The sequence below is a fragment of the Rhamphochromis longiceps genome, linkage group LG6 (genome assembly GCF_057381845.1).
Source record: "Rhamphochromis longiceps isolate RC_006_pf linkage group LG6, R_longiceps_female_GT1.1, whole genome shotgun sequence".
NCBI classification, from domain to species: domain Eukaryota; kingdom Metazoa; phylum Chordata; class Actinopteri; order Cichliformes; family Cichlidae; genus Rhamphochromis; species Rhamphochromis longiceps.
The window spans coordinates 6,665,744-6,690,050 of NC_140562.1; the positions used below are offsets into that span (position 1 = coordinate 6,665,744).

The 24,307-nt window shown below is 41.6% G+C and overlaps 3 protein-coding genes across 4 annotated transcripts in view; 2 read left to right on the forward strand and 1 right to left on the reverse strand.

The window, feature by feature from the left end:
* akt3b (v-akt murine thymoma viral oncogene homolog 3b) overlaps positions 1 to 5,641 on the forward strand; it is a 29,023-nt gene extending 23,382 nt beyond the window's left edge. Inside the window, exons 12-14 of the mRNA XM_085409064.1 lie at positions 1,367 to 1,454; positions 2,289 to 2,391; positions 2,642 to 5,641. Of these exons, the coding sequence (XP_085265190.1) occupies positions 1,367 to 1,454; positions 2,289 to 2,391; positions 2,642 to 2,727 (277 nt within the window). The 3' untranslated portion in view covers positions 2,728 to 5,641. The remainder of the gene's footprint in view (positions 1 to 1,366; positions 1,455 to 2,288; positions 2,392 to 2,641) is intronic.
* A 4,585-nt stretch (positions 5,642 to 10,226) lies between these two features.
* pus10 (pseudouridine synthase 10) lies at positions 10,227 to 19,177 on the reverse strand. Of its 2 annotated transcripts, none has more exons than XM_085409066.1 (17): positions 18,979 to 19,177; positions 16,482 to 16,609; positions 15,937 to 16,224; positions 15,769 to 15,855; positions 14,544 to 14,578; positions 14,276 to 14,455; positions 13,950 to 13,995; positions 13,585 to 13,649; positions 13,413 to 13,495; positions 13,192 to 13,317; positions 12,863 to 12,919; positions 12,699 to 12,775; positions 11,656 to 11,711; positions 11,441 to 11,558; positions 11,204 to 11,346; positions 10,943 to 11,042; positions 10,227 to 10,799 (listed from the first exon to the last, which is right to left on the reverse strand). In XM_085409066.1, exons 2-17 carry the CDS (start codon positions 16,605 to 16,607, stop codon positions 10,761 to 10,763), a joined length of 1,626 nt encoding a protein of 541 aa, XP_085265192.1. In that variant the 5' UTR covers positions 16,608 to 16,609; positions 18,979 to 19,177; the 3' UTR covers positions 10,227 to 10,760. The 2 variants fall into 2 exon arrangements, with proteins under 2 accessions (XP_085265192.1, XP_085265193.1); XM_085409067.1 differs by having other exon boundaries at positions 11,149 to 11,346.
* Positions 19,178 to 19,318: 141 nt separating this feature from the next.
* cct4 (chaperonin containing TCP1, subunit 4 (delta)) lies at positions 19,319 to 24,192 on the forward strand. Its single transcript, XM_085409068.1, has 13 exons — positions 19,319 to 19,597; positions 20,306 to 20,358; positions 20,440 to 20,529; positions 20,680 to 20,788; positions 21,124 to 21,388; positions 21,486 to 21,618; positions 21,886 to 22,025; positions 22,134 to 22,230; positions 22,461 to 22,571; positions 22,702 to 22,832; positions 23,227 to 23,461; positions 23,753 to 23,866; positions 24,022 to 24,192. Exons 1-13 carry the CDS (start codon positions 19,480 to 19,482, stop codon positions 24,034 to 24,036), a joined length of 1,611 nt encoding a protein of 536 aa, XP_085265194.1. The 5' UTR covers positions 19,319 to 19,479; the 3' UTR covers positions 24,037 to 24,192.
* Positions 24,193 to 24,307: the final 115 nt, after the last annotated feature.

Consider the following 24,307-nt stretch of genomic DNA (forward strand, 5'->3'; position numbering starts at 1 on the left):
AAAAAAAAAGAAAGAAAGAAAAAAAGACGACGATTGTACCGCATTTTGATCCGGGACGTACTCTGCATGAAAACAAGCGCTCACTCTTCCTGCTCAACAAATGACAAGGGCGGAGCCTTATACCACGTGATACAGAAGCTGTGCAGTGTGATGCTAAAATTAGCAGGAAAAAACCACGGAGAGCACGTCAGGGATGACGAGAAAGTGACAGGAGAAAATCCGTCCCGGTCAACCACCCAAACATCAATAACGGGAACCTTATACAGCGCTTCCCTATACACGTCGACCTCCCGCAGGCACAAAGAAATTACGGAGGCTATCACTTATCACCTGACCAAAGATATGGCTCCATCAACACTGTGCAAAACGAGGGATTTAGGAGAATGATCAACACCTTAGACAAACGCTACACAGTGCCGTCCCGCAACTATTTTTCTATTGTTGCACTACCTGCTCTGTACACGCAGCGTCGAGCAACGGTGGAGACGGAATTTCAAGCAGTACAACATTTGGCAACAACAAAACGTGAGACATTTATTGTTTTTATGTTTATTTATTGTTTTTATGTTCAGTCGCAACTGTTACGAAGTTGATGTGCAGTTAATAAGTGCAATAAATATTTATACTGGAAAAGAAAATCGTGAGAGAATCGTGATCTCAATTCTAAGCCAAAAAATCGTGATTCTCATTTTATGCAAAATCGTGCAGCCCTACTTTATCTTCTCTGACCATAAAACTTTTCTCCAGAAGGCATTTGGCTTGTACGGGTGAAAATCAGCAAATTATAGTTTTGCTTGAAGCTGTCGATTTTGGAGCAGGTGCTTCTTTGTTGGTCAGTACCTTCTCTGTCCCTGGCAATGTAAAACTTATTATTATTGTGTGTTCCAGTAGTTTCCAGTTAATGGCAGGCTTGAGCCTCTGTGCTTCTTTAACATCCTAACTTTACCTAATTTCAACCTGAGGTGGAATTTGCGTCTCCTGCCAGACTTTGGCAAAGTGGTTACATATCCAGATAACATGTTCTTACATACAGTTGCTTAAATTAATAATCTTGCGCACACTTGATGAGAGCACAAACTCTTTATGTTAATGGGTGCCCAGCTAAAATGTTCTCAGGCAAAACCAGCTGGTGGCTGCGTTCAAGTTTCCACTCTTATCATCCCTGAAGCATTTTCTGTGTCTAACGAAGACGCCAGTGAAAAGAGGCTACTGCAGCTTCACTGAGCGAACTTGTTCACCCCATCAAGTTATTTTGGGATCAGTAGCAGGTGGATATTCTGGTTCCATTGATGGAGACTTTGTGAGAGCGCTATTTGATGTATGACTTTGACGCCATCTCCTTCGTATTCTGTGTGTTGGTTGACAGGTTGGGCGGTGGACCGGATGACGCTAAGGAGATCATGCGGCACAGTTTCTTTGGCACAATCGACTGGCAGGACGTCTACGACAAGAAGGTGAGAGCAGGATTTAGCTGCTAGACGTCATCGTCACTTCAATCGAAATCGATTCAAACAGTGTTTCTGAGGTATTCTGGTATCAGGGTTACCGTATTTTTCAAAAGAAGTCTGGCTGACATGTAAAATCCAAAATGGAATGAAAAGGACAAAACATTACCTCATCTTTATTTCATTTGAACACTATAACACAGTCAGACAAGTACCACCAGGTCGTTTTATACATATTTGTATGTTGTTTTTTTCTCAACTTGAGCTTTCATAATAACGTGTCCACCCAGGCCTCCCATGTGTGTATTGGAGACACAGACAACAATATGGTGTGAAGTTTTAAACTGATTTTGTTCCCCAGTTCTTCTGTGTTCACATTTGGACCAGGAAACTGTATTCCCCTGAAATTTGCCTTTTTTGTACGTCTAATGAAGAAACATAACACACTCTGTAGTCTGGTGATAATTTCTTTGTATTAGTGTATGTTAGACTATCTAAAAGTTTAGAACTCACCAAAATAATTTTAATAAAGTAAAAAGAAAAAAAGGCTCTAAATGTTTGATTTGAGTTCTGTTTAAGGTGAACAAAAATATCTAACCCTAACTGTAAAAAATGCAGGACCTAATTAGTAAAGGTGAATTTTAAGCCTAATCTTAAAAGTACAGAGGGTGTCTGTAGGGTAAAATGCTCTATTAAAATCTGTGTTATATTAGCACGACTGATAAAAGTCATTTGACAAAAAAAGTGTTCCTTCAGTTGAAACGACAGCATATGTGAAGCTGTTTGAAGACTGAACCCCTCAGTGATACAACACCACCGCTCTCTGCTTTCTGTCCGTCCCAGTTGGTACCACCCTTCCAGCCTCAGGTCACCTCTGAGACAGACACGCGCTACTTCGATGAAGAGTTCACAGCACAGACCATCACCATCACTCCACCGGAAAAATGTAAGTGCACATTCACTGTAATTTATTGCATTGTATTAACTGACTGAGATGACACTGCCAGCAGCTAGTGTGAGTTTAGCGTGTTTGCATGGCACTGGCTCTAAACACCAACTGCAAATGAAAACAGTATTAGTATTGGACACACTGAATATTTGAGGAGAGTCGGGGTAGCTGCCGTTAAAGTTTGTAAGGACAACCTTACTGTCCATAATTGGAACATTCTTATGTTTTCCTGTTTGTGTTTTTACAGACGATGAGGACGGGATGGATGCAGCAGACAACGAGCGAAGGCCTCATTTCCCACAGTTCTCCTACTCGGCCAGTGGCCGAGAGTGAGCTCCAGCCCAGCCAGGCAGTATCGTCCCCATTTGTGGCCATTTTGAGGAAAACGCGTAGCCATTTTAGGAAAAAAAAACAAAAACAAAAAAACACCAGTCTCCCCTCTTTTTCTTCTTCTCTGCCTCCTTGCAGAGGGGGAGAAGTCTTTTTAGGGACTTTAAAAGAGGTTTTTGCACAGTGGGATAGACTCCAGCCGGTCTCCCCACACTAAAAAATAAGTCTCCTACATTTTCAGCGCTATTTACTGCAGAAGGCAATGTTTTTGTTATTTCTTTTTTCTTTCTGTCAGTATTAAGTTGTTGACCCAGGTTGCGTTAATATTTTTGTTTGTTTGTTGTTTCTGCCCATTTTTTGTTCTTCTTTTAACTTTTTTGCACTTGGTTTGGAAGAGCCGTTTTAGGGAACAAAAAACCAAAAATGTTGCCTTATGTGTGCAGATGTTTTGCATCATACCTACAGGGTGGTGTTTTTGTTGTTTTTGGGGATTGGGATTTTTCATCAGGGGAGAGGGTGGGTGGGTTCTGGGATGTGAAAGGTCATAAATAGTTGAGAAGAAGTGCATGGCTCATGGTTCACTCATTAAAAAACAAAAAAACAAAAAGAAAGAAAGAAAAAAAAAAACCTCTTCCTCGTACATTTGCCATGGCAGCGCACATTTCCCAAATCCATGGTGATGAAAATCACAGTGAGCCTACAGATTACAAAAAACAAACAAACAGAAAAGAGAAGTTGAAAGATGAGAATGGGTGAATCTATATCATTCCTTTCATTCGTCGCAGTAACTTCCCTCTTATTTTATTTTATTTTTGCGCTTTTTTGAAGTTACTTTGAAACAAGAAACACTAAACTGCCAGAAACTGCACAGTTCACTCAGGCGCCACAGAGCACAACCGCATTCAAACTCAGCTTAACCGCTCCAGCTTTCCACAGCCGGCAGGGGAACGAGGCCTTTCTCTGCAGCATCGCCGCTTCTTCTCCTCCTCATCATCCACCTCTCCTCTTTTTTTTCCTTCTTCTTCATTGTAGCTGTAGGACTAGAATGGAATGGATGTTTACACAGGGAAACATGGCTTCATGTATGTATGTACAGTTTGCGATTGAATGGGGGTCAAGAATATGCTGTCATAGCACACAGAAACACACACACACTTACTCTCAGATGTAGTAAACCGCAGTGTTGTCTATAATGATCATAGTGAAGTCGGCAGTTTACTCCAAACTGAGATTTGATGGTCTTTTCTTCTGTTTTTGCAAAACATGGGGACACGAGAATGCTCCACAACTTGCAGAAGCCCCAAGCCTCAGGTCACGTCTACATGCCAAGCAGTTTGCTTGCTGCACGTTGCTTTGTAGTTGGTTCTGATGCCTGTTCCTGCTTCTGGTTGCTTATTTAACCCTCTATTGCTACAGTCACACTAGTGAAAACAGTGGTTGGAGTCCAAAGCATGAACAGAATCACTGCAACTGTGTCACCTGCCATCTTCAAAGCACTTTTGGTGCATCAAGACTTTGACAATAAGATTGGAGTCAAGCAGTCAGTTTGCTGTATCCGCTCAGTTTGCAATTTAATGGGGTCAGATTTGTACTTGGATACAATGTTTTTGCACAAATTAACTGTGTTAAACAGATTTGTTCAGTTGCCTTGGGATGGCAATTTTACTTTAAAAATGACATCAGCAGCTTTGTGCATGTACAAGAACACAACCAGTTGCCAACCAGCTGAGACAAGTGTCTTGTTGCACAGAGACAGAAGAGTGGCTCTCTTTGGCACAGGCTGACTCAGAAAGCAACATGTTGTCAGTCTATTTCTAATTATCCAGCGGTTATGTGCAAGCCTTTGAAATCTGAGTGATTTCAGTCACTCTGAGTCAGACCACAGTCGTCTGACAGATTGCCTCCCACCAGGCGACCTTTGGAACTGCCTTGCGATCTAAAGAGGTCACTGCAGTTACTTGCAGTTAGTTACCAAATACAAAAGTATACACTGGACAACCACTTTTCATTTTTTGTTATTTTCCTTTTTGAATTTCAATTCAATTTTATTTATATAGCTCCAAATCACAACAGTCGCGTCAAGGCGCTTTATAAGGTATGATTCAATGCAGAGAGGTCTATTAACACATAGTGAGTGAGAAAGGTGTCTGCAAAGGAAAAACTCCAGGCATCAAGTCACAAGAAGGTTTTTGACCGTTCAGACTGAGCTTCATGCAGTTCCGTCCCCATCATGTGTTAGTTATTTTGGTCACTGAACTGATTCCTGCTGGCCTCTGCTATTATGGAGGCCCCTCCAATAGCCTCCAAATAGTGAGTCCTTAACACAAGTAACCTAGCTGTTATATCCAGAAACCAAAATTGACAATCTTCTGGTATCGCCTGTTCCAATGTGTGTTCTGACATGTAGCTGAAAAAGTGTTTTGTTCATTGGAAACAGTAAGACGTGTGGATATTTTATTTTTTCTTAGCTCAGCTGCTGTTGAAAGTGATCAGAAAGCTGCCAAACTCATTCAGACAGTAAGTTCGGCAAAAAAATGATATGGATGAGAAGATAGTCCTCTGATGTGCTGTGCAGCTACAACTAAAGGCAGTAGTTGGGCAACTACAGCTTAAAGTGATGAATTTATTACAGCATTGGATAGTCAGAGTATGGCCTGGTACCCTACAGGTGGATGTTGCGATGGTTACGAGTAGCAGCAGTACTGACTTGCCAGAGTCAGTGTGGGGACTTTTGCGGCTTAAACCCACCAGCAGACGGTGTGTTTGGAGTGTAGTGAAAGTGAGGGGGCCGTGTTGGTGTTACTGACACTGCAGCTGGAGTTTGCTCGTCTGGACTAGCTCGCAGGCTTGGCTCCCACACTGGCAGTATTAGCATATGTTTAGTGAGTTCTGCCCAGAAGTGGCCTGACTGATGCATCACACTTCCTACAAGAAGTGGAACTGACTGTGGAGAATTGGGGAAAGCGATCCAATCATCCCAAATACTGTCAGCTAAACTGTCCTTGTGAAGCAGCCTTTTCACCTGTGAGCACACATCAGATCTGATTTGCTGGAGAATTCTGCCGACTTGAAAGTATTTTGTACATTTACAGATGTTTGGAAAGATTAAGAAGAAGAACTGAGGATTGGTACGTCTTTGTGTGTTAAAGTAACGACGCAGGTAGAGAAGTACGACCGAGACATATCAAGTAGTGAGTAAAAAGTGAAGGGAAAGGGTTTTGCAGCTGTGCAGGAACCTAAAAAGAAGATTGCTGTAAAGATTTTTTTTTTTAAAGAAAAAAAAGAGAAACATTGTTTTCAGTTTAAGAGGAGAAATATTGACTCACAAACACAGATACAAAGACTGTTTTTACATGACAAATCTTAGTGAAGAAAATGTAATTTATCACACAGATGCTAAGCAGAAGTGAGGCTTCCAGCTCCAGACGCAGGGGTCCTGACCCAATTAATCTTGTCAGTATTATGAGAGAAATGTATTTACACACAGACAAATATTTAAATTGAAGTAAGAGTATCAATAATTTACTGATCATGTCAGATCACAAGAAAACTGAGCCGTGAGACACTCGTGTATGAAGACTGTGAGGACTGCGAGAAAAAAGTGGCCCCAAACTTCTTGGTGTAAATATGCAATGCCTTTTTTGTTCTTTTTGTCTTCACTTATGAGGCATAAACATTTGTTTTCTGTGTGACTGTATGTTAAGCTTGCTGATGAGAATAGTGACCGAAAAATCCAAACCACCCGCAAACGATTCAAAAACTGCTTTGAAGAAAAAAACATTTAAAAGGAAAAAATAAACACGTGTCAATGAATGGACCCTTCCACTGTTTTTTGTTTGGGTTTTCTTTGTTTTTTCAGTTTTGCGTTTGTTTGGTTTTTTTGTGATTCATGAGGATGTTTCCATGGAGACGAACCCCAACCCGCCTTTCTTATGTCACCATGGTCCCTGAAAACGATCGACTCCAGAAATGTGAGGACATCTGTAACATGGAGTCTGCACTGTACTTCTGTTCCCTTCACCTTCTTAAAAAACTATAAGAGGAGCCTTGGAGGACTGTCATTTGTTTGTTTGTTTGTTTGTTTGTTTGTTTGTTTGTTTGTTTTATTTCCTGTGTGTGTGTGTGTGTGTGTGTGCGTGTGTGCGGTGCTGGTTTCATCAGGTTTCTTCAGTCCCAATTCCTTCTCCTTCCCTCCTTTTTATACCATAGTGTTTGTTTTATTAATGTTTGTCATTCTAGACAGTGTTACCTTGTATGTTGTTAAAAAGGCACCTCTTGAAAGTCGCTGAAGAATGATGGATGCATAACTGATTTTTTTTTTTTTTTCGATCATTTGCTTGTTTGTTTTCTTACCAAAACATTAGGGCAAGAACCCAGTAGTGGACTTGCATTGCCGTGGTAGTATTTATTTTGAATTAAATTAAAAGAAATACATTTCAGGGTTTCTGCTGTCGTGACTCTTTATTTCAGGTGATTTCAGACCTTTTTCTTTATTGTTTAGATGAGATCTTGCCTTTTATGAAGAAAGAGATCTGAGAAAACTAATAAGTTCAACTTTTTTTACAGATACACTTGGATTGGATTAATATAGCAAAAAAATATTTTGGTTCTTTAACATGGAAGACAAAATAGTTTTTAAAAAAGCCAAATATTACATTTCTAATATCAAACTATCTGCTGTACAAAAACTTAATAATAAATCTCATAAATTGAAACTGCCCAGGAGCTTCTTGATGTAAAACAAAGTAAGTTTTTTTTTTTTGCAAAAACACCACTTGCAGTAAAGATTAGTAGATAATCTGTGGCTTCAGGTTTTTTGTCTGTGAATTACTTAAAAGAGCTAAAATATGCTGCCCCAGAAATGATGGACTCACTAAAATGAACTACGGACTCTTGATGAGTGGAATATTCTAGCTGAAAGTCTCGACTGACACATTCTGGGTCATTTGCCGAGACCAAATCTACTTAACAGTCACTGGAAACCAAAATCATCAAGTCTTTAAAATCAAAGTCAGTTTTTCATGTGCACCTTAACCTTCCTGGCGGAGTTAATAATAGAATAGAATAGAATTCAACTTTATTGTCATTGCACATGTCACAGGTACAGGGCAACGAAATGCAGTTTGCATCCATCCAGAAGTGCTTTAGTGATATAGATATATTACAATATATATTAGCAATAATATAGATATGTGAGTATATTACAGAAATGGGTCTATTATGGTATGTTATAATGTACACGGTATGAAGTATGTTATGAATATGCTATAACTATAAGTATGTACAGGCTGTAGTGAGTACAAGCTATGTACAGGATATGAACAGGATATAAATATGAAAAACTATACAGAATATGAAATAAATAACTTTACAGAATCTGAGATATACAGCTATACAGAAATGGGAACTATGCAGGTTGTAAACACTTGTAGAATTAAAAATTATCGTATGATTATTTACACAGAACTATGCAGTAGTGCAGTTAAGACGCTATATAAAGTGCTAGTGGTTGTGAGTGGTGGTTCAGTCCATGTTATTATTGTGTTTGAGGGTACAGTTGTCCATTGTGGGTGTGTGTATGTTCAGTCCATGTGTTAACGTGGGTCAGATGTCAGGAGGCAGAGTTCAGGAGTCTGACAGCTGTGGGGAAGAAGCTGTTCCGGTACCTGGTGGTCTTAGTCCGGAGGCTCCTGTAGCGCCTCCCAGAGGGCAGGAGGGTGAAGAGTCCATGTGATGGGTGACTGGGGTCTTTGATGATTTTCCCAGCCCTTTTCAGACACCGCTTCCTGTAGATGTCTTTTATGGCAGGAAGTGGTGCTCCGGCGATGCGCTGGGCAGTTTTCACGACCCTCTGCAACGCCTTCCGGTCCGAGGCAGAGCAGTTCCCGTACCAGACTGTTATACAGTTGGTCAGGATGCTCTCGATGGTGCAGCGATAGAAGTTCACCAGGATGTCTGAGGACAGGTGGTTCTTCCTCAGAGTCCTCAAGAAGAAGAGGCGCTGGTGAGCCTTCTTGACCAGCTTGGAGCAGTTGGTCGTCCAGGTGAGATCCTCGGAGATGTGGACTCCCAGGAACTTGAAGCTGCTCACACGCTCCACGGCCGTCCCCTTAATGTGGATGGGTGGATGTGGGTCAGCATTCCTCCTGTAGTCCACGATGAGCTCCTTGGTCTTCTCGGTGTTAAGCAGCAGGTTGTTTCTGTCGCACCACTCAGCCAGACGATCCACCTCCTCCCTGTAGGCGGCCTCATCGTTGTCACTGACGAGGCCAATCACCGTGGTGTCATCTGCAAACTTAATGATGGTGTTGGAACCATCAGCAGGTCTGCAGTCGTGGGTGAAGAGGGAGTAGAGGAAAGGGCTCATCACACAGCCTTGTGGTACACCGGTGTTCATCGTGATTGTAGATGAGCAGTGGTTATCCAGCCGGACATGTTGGGGGCGGTTGGTCAGGAAGTCCAGTAACCATTTGCAGATGAGGGAACTGATACCCAGGTCTGTCAGTTTCCTGATGAGTTGTGAGGGGTGGATTGTATTGAATGCTGAACTGAAGTCTATAAACAGCATTCTGGCGTAGGTGTTGTTGTTGTCCAGGTGTGAGAGGACAGAGTGCAGTGCGATGGAGACTGCATCCTCTGTGCTCCTGTTCCGGCGGTATGCGAATTGGTGGGGGTCCAGGGTGGGGGGGAGACAGGATTTGAAGTGTGCTAGGACCAGCTGCTCTAAGCACTTAGTGATGATGGGGGTGAGTGCTACTGGGCGGTAATCATTGAGGCAAGATGGGTTGGAGTTTTTGGGTATCGGGACGATGGAGGTGGATTTGAGGCAGGCCGGTACCACAGCGTGGGCCAAGGACAGGTTGAATATGTCTGTGAGCACTCCTGCAAGCTCCCCAGAACACGCTCTGAGAACACGCCCGGGGATGCCATCGGGACCTGCAGCCTTGTGGACATTGATCCTGCTCAGCACCGCTCCTACATCGGTGGGGGAGAGAGTCAGAGGTTGGTGGTCTGGCGTCATGTCTGCTTTGGTTGTGGTTGTGGGGTTCCCTCGCTCAAAACGAGCATAAAAGTTGTTGAGCTCGTTGAGGAAGGAGACATCAGAGGATGCGGGGGAGGGTTTGGTGGTCCTGTAGTCTGACCTCTCCTTCAAGGTCAAAGTCCTAATAATGCTACACAGAGCAATTTAAAATGTTTCTTACTGCCATAGCATGCACTGACAACATAGGAGATGTTCTAATTGTAACATTATTTGGACCTCTGACCTCTTCTTTAAGATCCAACTCTTTAAAAGTATGTTTTAAATTCTGCTGCCTTTGTTTGTTTTAGCAACATTTAGGAAGTGATGCAGACTGATCACCAGCATCACATCTGCATCCAAACGAACTCTCCATCAGCCACTCCAACTAAAAATATACATCTGTCATACTACCCTTATCTGATTTTTAATCCACTACTAATTTGGTAAGTCTGCTTAAAAAGAATAAAGAAAACAAAATCAATACAGAAAAAATAGAATACAATTTAATAAAATGTTTTAGGTTTAAGAGCTTTTTTAGGTTTTATAACTACATTTTACACATTAGCCTGTCTTATTTGACATTCTGCTTCAAAGGAACAAATGATAGTTTTTGATACACTTTAATTGAAAGCAAATAAGCACCAGTATGTACACAAAAATAGAAGGAGCGTGTTTTTCATCTTTACATACAAACTACTTTGTCCACTTGGCCCTGAAAAAACTCAAAACAGAACAAGGGCACTATTATTTATTAAATTACTTCAGACTCAAGATTCACAGTCGATGATGTGAAGATGAAAAATAAATCCAGACAAAGCAGACTAGCCAACCGAGAGAACTGTGTTTTCCTCTCCTCCAAGCACCGTCATGGCTTCACCACAACTGTCAGAACCCGTTTGCTGACAGTTCAGCACTGTGGTCTAACAGGAATCCAGCAGCAGATGGAACCAGTGCAGTCCAAGCCGAATCCTCTCAGAAACAGGACAAGAGCAGCGTCTGCGTGGCAGTGCAGCTTTCACTCTGGCACAGGGGGAGGCCAGTCCACATCCACAGACTGAGAAGGGAAACATCATATTCAACAAGTAGGAATTTAGGGACATAACATTTCCAGAAAAGACAGTGACAGTTATATTCTGTATGATAATAAAAAAAGCAAACATATTGAATATTTGTTTTACAGATGTGACTTTCTCCCACCTCCACATCCAGTTCCAGGATGTCTGTGTCAGTCTTCAGCAGCTGGCACAGGTTGGGAATCGTTCGGCCGAAGTCTCCGTGGACAAACTCTTTGATGTAACTGTTGGCGGAGCATTAAGGAGCTTTTTTGTCTCACTGCAGGTTTCAGATAAAATTCAGGGTAAAATATTCTATTAGCTTATCGTTTCAATTAACAACAGACTGACCGGTGCAATGTTATAATTCATCATCGCACAGATGTGCCATTTAAAGTGAGGATACGTCCCGGCCTGCGTCTTCAATCGTAGGTAGAAATGATGAGAGTCCAGGAAGCGAGTGCTCATGCTGTGGATGGCTCGCTGTCGGACAGCCAGCGCCCGTCGATGCAGAACCCTCAAAGGGGTCTTCTGGTCCAGAGTCAGATCCTGATGAGACACACAACAGTCACACTGCTGATTCTTGATGTTTGAGTGTTAAAACACTCCAATTTCAACAGGTTATGAATTAGACCAATTAGACCTTGATGTCATCAATAAAAGAGATGTCTTCTCTCTGGATGGGTTTCTGGGTCCACACGAGAGCTGTATATGACTTGGTCTTCTCCTCCTCTCCCTCCTTCATGCGACTCATAGCCTCTCTGCAATTTAACACACAGCAAACATGGACTACTTTCTTAGTCTTTCACATATGTTGGAGATGTCGCTGTACAAATGCAGAATGAGTCATTTTCTCACCTGGTAACAATCTGCAGGTCTCTCACTTTGATTTTGTCTGACGACTGGTTAATGGTCTAAGAACAAAATAAAAATGATATCAGCAGGCCTAAAGTCTTTGCATCAGTGAACGCACATTTCTGTCAGCTTAACTTTGAAACAAGCATTTTTTAGGAGGCTGAAAAAAAAGGATCTGCCAATTGCCCAAAACTGCAAATTTACAAACTCTCATGTTAAAATGCTAAAATTTACACTGTGGTGCAAAACACATATTTTCCCTTTACAACCTTGTGTATGGATGGAATGTATGGATCCCAAATGCCTTTAATATCTAATCCATCTGAATTTATTATTGATTTCTATAGTTGTGTGGTGGCTAAGATTGACAGGTGTGGTAAACCCAGGTAGCTATAACTGATCTGATAGGTCTTACCACCACTGATTGATTGATTGAACTGACCCCCTCTGCTAGGTTTTTGCTGTGTGGTACAGCCTGTCCAACAGGTTTGCACTTCTGTTTTGGTACCTTAAGTTCCATATTTTTCACATGAGCAAGCAATAATCAAGCTTGCTAGCAACAACGCTAATCCAAATAAGCTCACTTCTTGCTCCAAATCCTAACATGGCAACCTACACAGAGTTAATGTCAACTCTTCAAAATGCCAAAACCAATACCTGATGTTAAGGTGTCCATGTCCATCTTTTATTACAGTTTATGCTCTAAAGAAAAAAGTACTACGCAATAAAGTCAGTTCCTACTTCTATACAACTTTAACATATTTCAAATCAAATGCAGGGACTAACTCATTTTAACAAAATGCTAAACAACGAAAGAAAATAACTGTGTTTTAAGATGTTCTTGGCTGAAGTAAAATATTACAAATTAAAATAATTAAGGGAGAAGAGATTCCCAGGGATTGAATTCAAATATTTTCAGTCACTGCAACATTTCTCATAATGTAAAACAGGCTTAATAAGGAAACTCTTATATTGCTGCTGAGACCTTCTGTTCAGCAACTAAGTGACTGCAGAATAATGGACGGAGTGAAAGGACACATCTGTACCTCCTGGAGCTGCTTCATCTGCTCTTTGCTGAATCTGGATTTGTGAGGATTCAGCAGCTCCATCGCAAATGGACGTCCTGCCAAATCGAACCAATGAACCCGATAAAATAAACAGTTCTTCAATCTTCACAACTGACAAAATCTTAAAGTTTCAAAAATCCTACCGTTCCCAAGAGTCCTGACATCCACATCCTCTCTGCCAGATGAAGAGAAATTAAAACCTGCAACCCCGAAAACAGAGATAAAGATTTTATTCTACGGCAAGTCACGTGTCATGTGCTGAAAAAAAAAAACAGTAATAATATAAATAAACATGAATAAATGTACAATAGTTATTACACAGTTTAAAATCTGCTCACTGAAAAAGTGTCACAAAATCTCTGGTTTTAAAAGTCAAGCTGGCTCACGTTTAAAATGAACCTGCTCCCAAACTAAACCAAAACACCCCCAAAAACTGTGCTTGTCTTCATTTAAGCTGCGATTGTGGTCTCACCATCCGCTCTAAAGGCAGAGAGGATAGGCGCCGCGATCAACTCCTCCACTGAAGACTCCATCCTCCTCTCTCCATCGATCACCCAGGGAGTTTGAGGTAGGCTGCGACAGAACTTGTTGTATCTCCCTAAACATCACGAGGAGACATCTTTATGCTATTTATTATGCTGTCAGTTTTAGACAACAACATTTCAAACAGATGTTCTTAATGTCCTACGTCACCTGCCACAAACACAGACACGTGCAGACACTGGACCTGAGGGCTGCAACTGCTGGTAGGCTGCGTTGGAGGACAGGGGTAGTGCCTGGAGAAAGGAAATGAAGGAATAAAAGATGTCATTTCAAAATCATTCCATAGAACTTTTTACTCGTTAAAGATGAAGAGGATCCTTACTTCAAAAATTTGGCATCGGGTATTTTTTCCAGAGCTTTGACCACCGCCATCCGAGTAAACACAGACTGCAGAGAGAAGATACAGATTCACACAGGGGCAGGGATAGCTCAGTAGGTAGAGTGGTGGCCCCGTGATCGGAAGGTCGGGGGTTCGAATCCACTAAACGGCTACCCTGAGGTACCCCCGAGCAAAGTACCGTCCCTACACGCTGCTGCCCACTGCTTCACTGAGTGAATGGGTTAAATGCAGAGAGGAATTTCCCCACAGGGATCAATAAAGTATACATTATTACTGAACTTTCAATTAAATTATGAAGACAAACTAGTCGTCCTGATTATTTTGAAGGATAAACTCTGCTTCCTCACCTGTTTGTTCTTGGTGGGCTTGAAGCAGTCAGGACATGTTGCAGCTCTGTAAAAAGGACATTGTTTAACCCATAAATCTATTACATTTCAAAACTCAGAGCACATCTTGTTCCTGTTTTAATCTAAAATCAGTTTAGCTTTTGAAATTCAGGGAATTTGTGAATCCTTCTAATGGATTTTTCTAAATTAAATGGATATGTCTTAATTATTACTGGTCATTTTTTATGTTAGCAATTCAGAAATATTTCCTTTCCCCTCCAACTTCATGTTCTTCACCAAGAGCTGTTTCAGAAATTTCATGTGATCTTGAAGAGTTCAGGACTCACAGGAAGTGGCAGTCAGCGTCTGTCTCTGGATGAGTGAACTCCACGCTGACCTCAAACGGGCTGACCTTGGTAACCACAGCAATGCCCCCCAGCTCCTTGGTAACCATGCCCTGCATGATCCACTTGAAGGCCTCCTTGACCTGGATGACATCGTCCTTGTCGAGCACTAAGCCCTTTTCTCTGAAAATATTAAATTAAACATCTGATTCCTTGTGACTCTTGACTGTACATCGACTGATGTTCAAAACGTAGCCGACAAATACTTTACCTCACTTCCTTCTTCACGTAGAGCCAACAGGAGTGCTGCAGTATTTTAAAAGAAATTGTCATAAACAGTGCGCAGATATTTTACATAAGCAATAAATACAAATGAACATCCAGTGAAAATATTACAGATATGTATGAATGCCGGGAAAATGAACTTATAACGTGAAAAACTGTGAAGTACCAAATGGACGATATTGCGAGTACCAAGACATCCATCTCAATTACCCAAAACTCAAAGGACACAGAAAAAAAATCCACAAAACCCACAAAGGTTAGAATGTTGACATCAAAAATGCCTTAAGTAATGGTTGTTTCAAATTAACTTGTGCTGGGAAGTCAACACTGTCACATTTCTTCACCTCGTCTCCTACGTCAATCACACATCAATGATCTCACCCATTCTGCCTATTTCCATCTATGCAAAATTAACCCCTTTCTATCAATCCTTGTTCATAGTCTTGTTACCTCCTGCACTGACTGTTGTAATTATCTCTACAATGGTCTCCCTCCAAAATCCCTCCATAAGCTTCAACTGGTTTAAAACTGCTGCCTGCATTATTACCAGAACCCCTCCTACCAGCACTCCTGTCCTTCAGGAACGTCGCTGGCTCCCTGTGACGTTCCAAATAGTATTCAAGCTTCTTCTGTTCACCTTCAAGGCCCTTCATAACATTGCTTACCTTTCTGACCTATTAAGCACTACCTCTTTTGCCCACTCACTTTGATCTTCCTCTGCACTTGCTGTGCCTTCTTTCCGCCTCAGCACCATGGGAAGCAGAGCCTTCATCTGCTCTGGTCCCAGCCTGTGGAACTCTCTACCCCGAATATAAGAAACACTGATTCTCTGTTCAAGTTTGCTTATTCACTGTGAACTTATTGTGTATTTTATATTGTTCTTATTGTTCTTTGTTCTATTATGTGTTTTTACTCTACTGTTAAGTGTCTTTGGGTGTCTTGAACGGCGCATTTAAATAAAATGTGTTATCATCATTATCATTATTATTACTACTACACCTAACCCTCAGCCTAACTCTAACCATAACCTAATTGTAACCCTGACACTAAAACCACATTTTAAGTCTAAAAAAATGTCTTCAAACTCGTGGCGACGAGCATTTTATCCTCATAATTGACTTTTGGTCCCCACAAGTATAGTACCATTCCAATTTTTGGTCCTCACAAAATATGTAAGCATGGTTCATACACACACACACAACCATACTGACCTCGCGGACACAGAGCTGAGCGGGCAGAGACACAGACAGCACCAGTGTGTCAAACTCGTAGTTTCCAGCCTTCACTGCCTCTGCTATCTGTGAACACACACCAGAAACAGCAGTTTAACACTGACGGCAGTGTAAATGGAAACAGTGAATACTGTCGAGCGCACACACCTTTATCGCCTGGGTTGTACCACATAGTCCCTGCAGGATTCCCAAACACACCACACATACACGTGAGTCCCCATCCTTTGATTTGACCACAGCGGCTGCCTCTTCTTCTGACTGAACATCAGTTATACTGGTCTCCAGTTTTGCTCTTTTATTGGGAGGGTCTTCAGATGTTTCTGATTCTGCAGCATCTTTGGACTTGTAATCATCTCTGGAGTCTAGAGCTACTGAATCTTGACATTTATCATTTTCTGTATCATTGATGAAAATTTGAAGTTCTTTAAGTGTTTCCTGTGTCAGGTCGAAGAAAATGCAATTAGAACTTTCATGTATTTTGACATATTTACTAATGCAACTGACGAAATCTGTAGAATACGACAACGAGAGCATACATTCCCCAAACAAGAAGATAAGTATTCACAATCTTTTCTTCCTTGTAACTCTCTGCATAAGCCACGATACAAACAAACCAACAAATAATTTCTAAACAAGATGACGATTAAAGAATATAGCAGGTATAAAAGCGGCGTCTGCAGCATGAGCCTCACCTCTGGTTGCTTCCGGTAGGCCGCCTGCACACTCACGCAGCAGAATCTGAGGACACAGCGAGCGCAGCAGCCAGCTGACAGCAACTTCTGGATGATTGGTTTATCCTTCTCCTTCAGGGGCAGCATGACTGCAGAGTGCAAAAGGAGAACCATGAACATTTCGGCATGATAAATGGCTATTCTGTCTTAAAATGTTGCAGATGTTAACTGCCTTTTGTAAATACTGTGTGTTATTTATTACAAGTCCCAAAAAGTTGATTGTGTTCACCTGGACGCAGCGTTTTGAGTGGCAGAAATATTTCATTACTCATCCAAGTGACTTCTGCAGTCTCAGCTGACTGCAGGTTTCCCAACCTTATAAACAGTGCATTTGCACAATGACTGAAAACTGCATGAACAATGGGCTGGGAGCTCAGTTCCTTGATCATTATTTATGCAAACTGTCATAACCATTGATCAAAGACCATGAGTACCATGAGTAGGTGTAAATAGACTGCAGAGTCCTGGACTGACGAGGTGGCTTTTCTGTGTTGTGCCATCCTCTTAGCCAGAGGTTGTTTGGTTTCCCCGATGTATAAATCACAGGAATCCTCCTGGCACTTAACAGCGTACACTATGTTACTCTGTTTGTGTCGGGGGACACGATCCTTGGGGTGGACCAATTTTTGGCGTTGTGTGATTTGGGGTTTAAAAGCCACAGAGATGCAGTGCTGAGAAAAAAATGCATCTCAGCTGTTAGAATAGAATGATCCTTTAATTGTTGCACAAGGGGAAATTTGGGCCGTTCCGATACGCCCTGACACATAAGGGATCACTAAGGGTTTTTGCTTAGGCAACAGTTGTCCTTCTCTCCTGGATCAGCTGGAGCTTTCTTTGGGTGCCATCGCAGCTTTGACAAATGTCCAGCTGGGATAACCACATTTACTCAGGGTCTTCTTGATATGATGTTCTTCTGTTTCTCCCACTGAAAACGTTACGTCCAGATGAACAGAATCAACTTTTGGGATTTACTCACCTGGATGATTGAGCATGTGTCAAGATATTTATTATAAGGTGTATTAAAAAAAGAAAGAAAGAAAGAAAGACAGAAAAAACTGCATGAAAAACCACATGAAAATAATCTTATTTAATAAGCATGCATATATCTAACTGTGGTTAAAACACCATCCATCCAGGCTGGAGCCATCTGAGCTACCATAGGGCGAGAGGCTGGTACACTCTGGACAGGTCACCAGCCTGATGCAGGTTTAACAGAGACACAGACAACCATTAACACCCCACATTCACACCTACAGCTGGATGTCTGTGGACTGTGGGGAAAAAGCTGGAGTACCCAGAGAGAAGCCACGCAAACAAGGGGAGAACATCGAAACTCCTGGTTATGGTTAAAACACACAGTTTCCAGTTAGATAATAAACTGATTCATTTTACTTTTACTGTAAGTACTATGAGTTTTTTTTCTCACCATTTGGACATTTTCACATTTTGTTTTAGAGAAGTATTTTGTCTGGCATATTTTGACACACAAAAAGGCAACACAGCTTTTGCTCCAGGAAGTGGGAGAACAGCTGTCTGTCACTGCATCAACAGGCTTACAGTGCAGATCTGTGACTGTTGTTCAGCCTGTAGAGAGCCATTACACAGCTGTTCTCAGACCTAGTGCTCCAAATATTTGTGCAGTCATGTTCCTGTTTGTTATACGTATGTTTGTCAGAGATAGTGTTAAAAAAACAGAAGAAAAAAAAAAGAAAAAAGACACATTAAAGGCCCCCCCCCCCTCCCCCAAATCTCAGAGAGAGCACGTGTGAGCGTCTGAACAGATACTCAAACCAGCAGTTTCCATCTCACCAGATCCCACAGCAAATATGTTTAAGGAAGCGTTAACATCTTCCCAGAGTGCACTGATCCTAGCTTTCTAACGTGCTGCCCAAAACTCTTGAGCTACTCCTAAATATCTGTATATTTTGTACCCAAGGCGCAAGAACGTCTTGTAATTTTTAAAATGATCTCGAAAAATAGTTATTCAGTTATTTTCTGAAAGGCTTTCAAGGTGTTTCTTTGGGCAGTGGCTGCTTTTTCTCGCATTTTTAGTCCAGCCTTTGAACCTAACCATGTTCATACAATGTTTATTTGCTAAGCTACTTAACACGGATCTATTAAATATTCCCAACTCAACGGGTGAACCAGTGCTATGTCTACACATAACAAACAACAAAACAAAAAATCTAAACCAACAATAAAAAGTTTTACATCTTAAAATAACCATAAACTATTAATTATAAGAATTTTGTGCCATCGGAAGACTGAGATTGTGTAAAAAAAAACAAAAAAAACGACTGTTGCAGCTAATCATCTTAAACACGCCTGTGCAATCCAACAACTGCAGCTCCAGCACGGCTCACTTCAATTTTCTGATACTCTAAGCTAGCTAACAAGTTTTAATAATCTACAGACAATCTACACAACCTCTTATGGGTGACAGCAGAATTAAACTTACCTGACAGAACAGTGTTTTTTATGAACAGTGATGATCAGTTATTCGTAAGGCACGTTCGTCAATAGAGGGTCCCTTTCCTGTAGTCTGAGCCCTTCCAGACAAAACTAATCAAAAGAGGAGAAGCTTCAGGATAAAATTTTGCCTCTCGCAACAAGACGAGGGCTAAACTTAAGTTCATAGGTGATAGCAAATGCTATTGATATCACATGGATAAAAATGTTGTTTTAATAAATTACAGTAAACCCTAATCAATAACTTCTGGGTTCTCTATACTCAATCTTTACTGTCTGCAAACGTCATCTCCAAGCGCCGGGTAATTTGACAGCCGGGTCCTTCCTTCTGCTGCAGCACCCGGCGATCTGGAAGCTTCTAACTAGGGTGCTGGTATCGGCTCCTTAATCTGAGTCCATCCGAAGCCGAACTGTGGTGTTTCAGCGCCGGAGTTCACTAGTCTGACTCTGAAGACTCCCCTAAACATTTCCCATCGATTATAAAGTCAAGATGCCTGAAGCGATGGCAGCACCGAAGCTTTCCAACGGAGGCAAAAACAAAGGAGGGGCGTATGTGGACCGCGACAAACCGGCGCAGATTCGCTATAGTAACATTTCTGCCGCCAAAGGTATTTTGATATAATCATAGTTAATCAAGCAGCTAATATGGGATTCAGGGTTTGTACAGCAACCTGCTCTGCTTGTTTGCTGGGCACCGTTATTCCTGGTCCTATAGACGGTACCTTCCGCCTAGTCCAAATCTCATTCATTATAGTTGACGGCGTTTCTTTGCTATATGAATACAATACAGCGGCCATAACAGATAATGGTCAGTTAATAGTTTACAAGAATCCAACATCTTTATCTAATGTTGAATAAACCATTATGGGTGCTTGTATTACTTTTTCCAGATTAGTTAAAAGAAGCAAATTAATACATGAATAATAATATAATAATTTGAGGGTTTAATTAAAAAACAAAAAAAGAGCACCACTGAGCACTTGCTACAGGATGCTAATGATTCAGCACAATCTCTTCATTGTTGGGTTGTAATGCTGCTGAGCTGTCAGCTGAACTAGATTACGCATGTTTGTAGTTTTCAGTAAGATCCCTTTGATTTTAATAGGTAATGTACAACATAGAGGTTCCTGCTATATCAATGATATTGATACTGAAATGTTTTCATTAGTTCATAAACATGAATATGCTGTGCTTACCAAGAAGAAGCTTGAATATTAGTCCTCACTTCTGTTTTTTAAAATGCAAGACAAGATGAGTGGAATTTGCTTGACTTGGTTATTACCTGTGTTCTCATCCATCCCTTTGTTGTTTGTTAGCTGTTGCAGATGCCATCAGAACAAGCCTGGGCCCCAAAGGCATGGACAAGATGGTCAGTGAACAGATTTGATGGCTTTACCCAGGCCCCTCATCACACCTGTATCTAAACGATGGCTGTTGTTTTTGGTTTCAGATCCAGGATGAGAAGGGTGATGTAACCATTACCAATGATGGGGCCACCATCCTGAAGCAGATGCAGGTGCTCCACCCTGCTGCTAAAATGGTACGTTACAGCAGCCTGCACAGAAGCTTTGCAACTAAAACGGACCTATGAGTGCTCCCTTTCTAAGTATAATTTTAAGCTTCGTTAAACACCAAACACTGTTGTTAATTCGGCGATTAACTCATATGGCCTGAACCAAATGTGTTTCAGCTGGTGGAACTGTCCAAAGCCCAAGACATTGAGGCTGGTGATGGCACCACCTCTGTGGTGGTGATAGCTGGAGCGCTGCTGGATGCCTGCTCCAAGCTGCTGCAGAAAGGTGAGTGCTTTAGGGGATTGAAAAATCGAAAAAGTGATGCTACAGCTTAATTTTTTTTCTCTTTTTTTAAGAGTAATAGTAGAATTATTTCTGTCTTTTTTGTATCTTGTAATTTGTTTTTATGCGCATTTTGAATTCACGCACTGGACATGTTGACTCCCTTTACTTTGCAAGGCTTATTTTGCACAGCAGATGAACTTAAGATGGCGCTAAAGCCCAATACAAGATAAATAAGGATCGTTTTGAGCTGTGTATCTGGAAAAGTTGAAGAATAACAACATGAACCTTTAATTGAGCACAATTGAGCCCGTTTAATTACTTGTCTCACCTGCCAGGTATCCACCCCACCATCATTTCGGAGTCGTTCCAAAAGGCAGTCGATAAGGGCGTGGAGGTGCTAACGGGCATGAGCCAGCCAGTGCAGCTGAGTGACCGTGAGACGCTGCTCAACAGTGCCACCACGTCACTGTGCTCCAAGGTGGTGTCACAGTATTCAAACCTGCTGGCACCCATGAGTGTGGATGCTGTTATGCGAGTCATTGACCCAGCCACAGCCACTGGTGTCGACCTACAGGACATCAAAATCATCAAGAAGCTTGGGTGAGTGTTTTTGTTTGTTTGTTTGTTTTTCTACTCTTATTTAAGCACTTTCTTCTGATTTTTGCTAGGCTTAATCACGTGTGTGTTGTGTGTTTAGAGGCACCATTGATGACTGTGAGCTGGTAGACGGCCTTGTGCTGACCCAGAGAGTTGCCAACACTGGTGTGACCCGAGTGGAAAAGGCCAAAATTGGCCTTATTCAGTTCTGTCTGTCCCCTCCCAAGACTGATGTGAGTCGCTTGATGAATATCTGCTGACAAGAAAACCCTTTCTGCCTTATTTTTTATGCTCAGCTTCAGATTGTAACAGTGAACTGCTGCTACAGTTTTGACTGCTTCAACTGCTATCGTTGCTCCTTTTCCAGTCATACAGAAGAGAAGACATTGTTTTCAGTAGATAGAAAACACTGTCAGTGCTGTTCTTGTGAACCATTATGTATTCCTTCAGGAAAAGCCTTCTTTTTCTGACCTTCTGTTGGGTTTTTGTGGGGCATGTAGATGGACAACCAGATCGTGGTGTCAGACTACGCCCAAATGGACCGCGTGTTGCGGGAGGAGCGTGCTTACATCCTCAACTTGGTAAAACAGATTAAGAAGGCTGGCTGCAACGTGCTGCTCATCCAGAAATCCATCCTCAGGTATGCAGGGAGCGAAGGACACGAGAAAAACACACTCTGCTATGCATTTCAGTCTTCTTCTGATACACGAAACATCTGTCACACTAACAACTAACTGTCATGTAACAGAGATGCTCTTAGTGACCTCGCCCTGCACTTCCTCAACAAAATGAAGATCATGGTGGTGAAGGAGATTGAGAGAGAGGATATCGAGTTCATTTGCAAGGTTAGTATTGTCAAATGAACCACGGCTTCTCTGTTTTTCACACAGTATTTAATGGACATATATAGATCTACATCACATTTGGCAGCACTTTATACTTTTTAAAATTTTATAGGAAACTAGTCATCAGTTAACAAGATTTGTACACTTTTAACTTGTGAGCAAGTATTTAGTTTTGACAACTGTGTTTAGCATTGCACACCATTTAACTGAAGCCCCCACCCCTTCTTTAGACTATTGGCACCAAGCCCATCGCCCACATCGACCACTTCACTCCAGAGATGCTTGGCACTGCAGAGCTAGCAGAGGAAGTCAATCTGGATGGGTCCGGCAAACTAGTCAAGGTACAGTTGAGTCTTTGCTCAGAGAAACTCAGTTGATTTTTTTTGAGTTAAAGGACACAGAATGTTTCACTTGCAGCTGAGGAAAAAATGAGCTGAAACAACTCTGTGCCTCGCTTGCCACTTTTTGCAGATCACAGGCTGCACGAGCCCTGGGAAGACGGTGAGCATTGTGGTGCGCGGCTCCAACAAGCTTGTGATTGAGGAGGCAGAGCGCTCCATCCATGATGCTCTGTGTGTCATCCGCTGCCTGGTCAAGAAGAGGTCAGTCAGTTATTTCTGAAGAGTAAATTTTATTGTTAAAAAAATTCTTAACGAACCTGAAAACATACCCCTCCATGCTGGCTCACATGGCAAAGTTGGACTGTTCAAGAACACCTTTAGATACAGTTACAGGTACGATTGCCCTCTGACAAAGGCGCTTTTGCACTGACGCATCCTGCAGGAGCGTAACAAACAGAGGAACAGTATTTAGGAAAGCTCGCCATTATTTTCGCAATGGGTTGCTTCAGCAACTTTGATGGAGAGCATTCAAACAGATGTATTCTTTTTTTGAAAATGTCTTTTTGGTTGTTATTATTTTATTTTGATCCTAATTTCTCTCAGTAATAGGATCAGTTCCAATGGCTTTTGCATTTTTGCCTTCTCTGTCTCTCAGGGCTCTCATTGCTGGAGGTGGTGCTCCAGAGATTGAGCTGGCTGTGCGTCTGGCAGAGTACTCACGCACACTGGCTGGCATGGAGGCCTATTGTGTGCGGGCATACGCTGATGCCCTGGAGGTGATCCCATCGACGCTTGCCGAGAATGCTGGCCTGAACCCCATCTCCACTGTGACGGAGCTCCGTAACAGACACGCACAGGGAGACAAGATGGCTGGCATCAACGTTCGCAAGGTTGATCTTTTAATTTATTAATTTATTTTTTAAAGTTAGCATAGCCTGACTTTGTGGAGAAGGTACTGCTAACAGAAGTAGATATTTAAGCTACTTATCCAATAAAAATGTTCTCTAGTTGCTCTCCAATAAAACTATTGTCTTGTTTGTTTGTTTTTTGTGGGGTTTTGTTTTGTTTTTTAGTGCATTAATTTTCTTTTTCCTGTTGAATGTCAGTGTAAAATGAATTTTGAAATGTGAACAGTTAGACACAAAAGACACACACCAAACAATTTGTTGTATGTGCAACAGGGAGGGATCTCCAACATCCTTGAGGAGCTGGTGGTGCAGCCTTTACTGGTCTCCATCAGTGCACTGACACTGGCCACTGAGACAGTCCGTAGCATCCTGAAGATTGATGATGTGGTAAGACTTAATCTTTTTTTTTTTTTTTTTTTTTTTAAACATTTAAAGTGAAATTATTTTAAGATAATTTCTTGTATACTACCTTTGGCTTTTTGCAAAATCTGAGTTTATTAGATTACAGTTCAAACCAGTGGAAATGTGTTTTCTTGTTGCAGGTGAACACCCGATAGGTCTGTCCATTGAGTTTTGTCACCAAGCCTGCTCACACTGCAAGGGATCAGAGGACTCTGTTAACACCATTCTGTTCAGATTTCCACTGTAGTTGTTACGTTGCATAATTTAATAAAAAAAAAAACAACTTGTTTTTTTTTTTTTGTTGACATTCATTCCCTGTCTGTGTGATTATATCTTTTAAAGCAAGTTGAACCTTTACATCTTGGCCTTTTGTCTTGTTTCTGTTAATCTGTATAATCAGAGCATGCAAGATACCTGTCATATGTC

Bases quoted from the DNA above. Each gene is read 5' to 3' on its own strand.
- pus10 (XM_085409066.1), bottom strand. From the start codon at position 16,607: ATGCTGCCCCTGAAGGAGAAGGATAAACCAATCATCCAGAAGTTGCTG. The intron at 15,856-15,936 runs GTGTGTGCGCTC...GTGTGTTCACAG, and splicing joins GTACAACCCAGGCGATAAAG to ATAGCAGAGGCAGTGAAGGC. The intron at 13,496-13,584 runs GTAAGGATCCTC...TCCTTTCTCCAG, and splicing joins CCCGATGCCAAATTTTTGAA to GCACTACCCCTGTCCTCCAA.
- cct4 (XM_085409068.1), top strand. From the start codon at position 19,480: ATGCCTGAAGCGATGGCAGCACCGAAGCTTTCCAACGGAGGCAAAAAC. The intron at 21,389-21,485 runs GTGAGTGTTTTT...TTGTGTGTTTAG, and splicing joins AAAATCATCAAGAAGCTTGG to AGGCACCATTGATGACTGTG. The intron at 21,619-21,885 runs GTGAGTCGCTTG...TGGGGCATGTAG, and splicing joins TGTCCCCTCCCAAGACTGAT to ATGGACAACCAGATCGTGGT.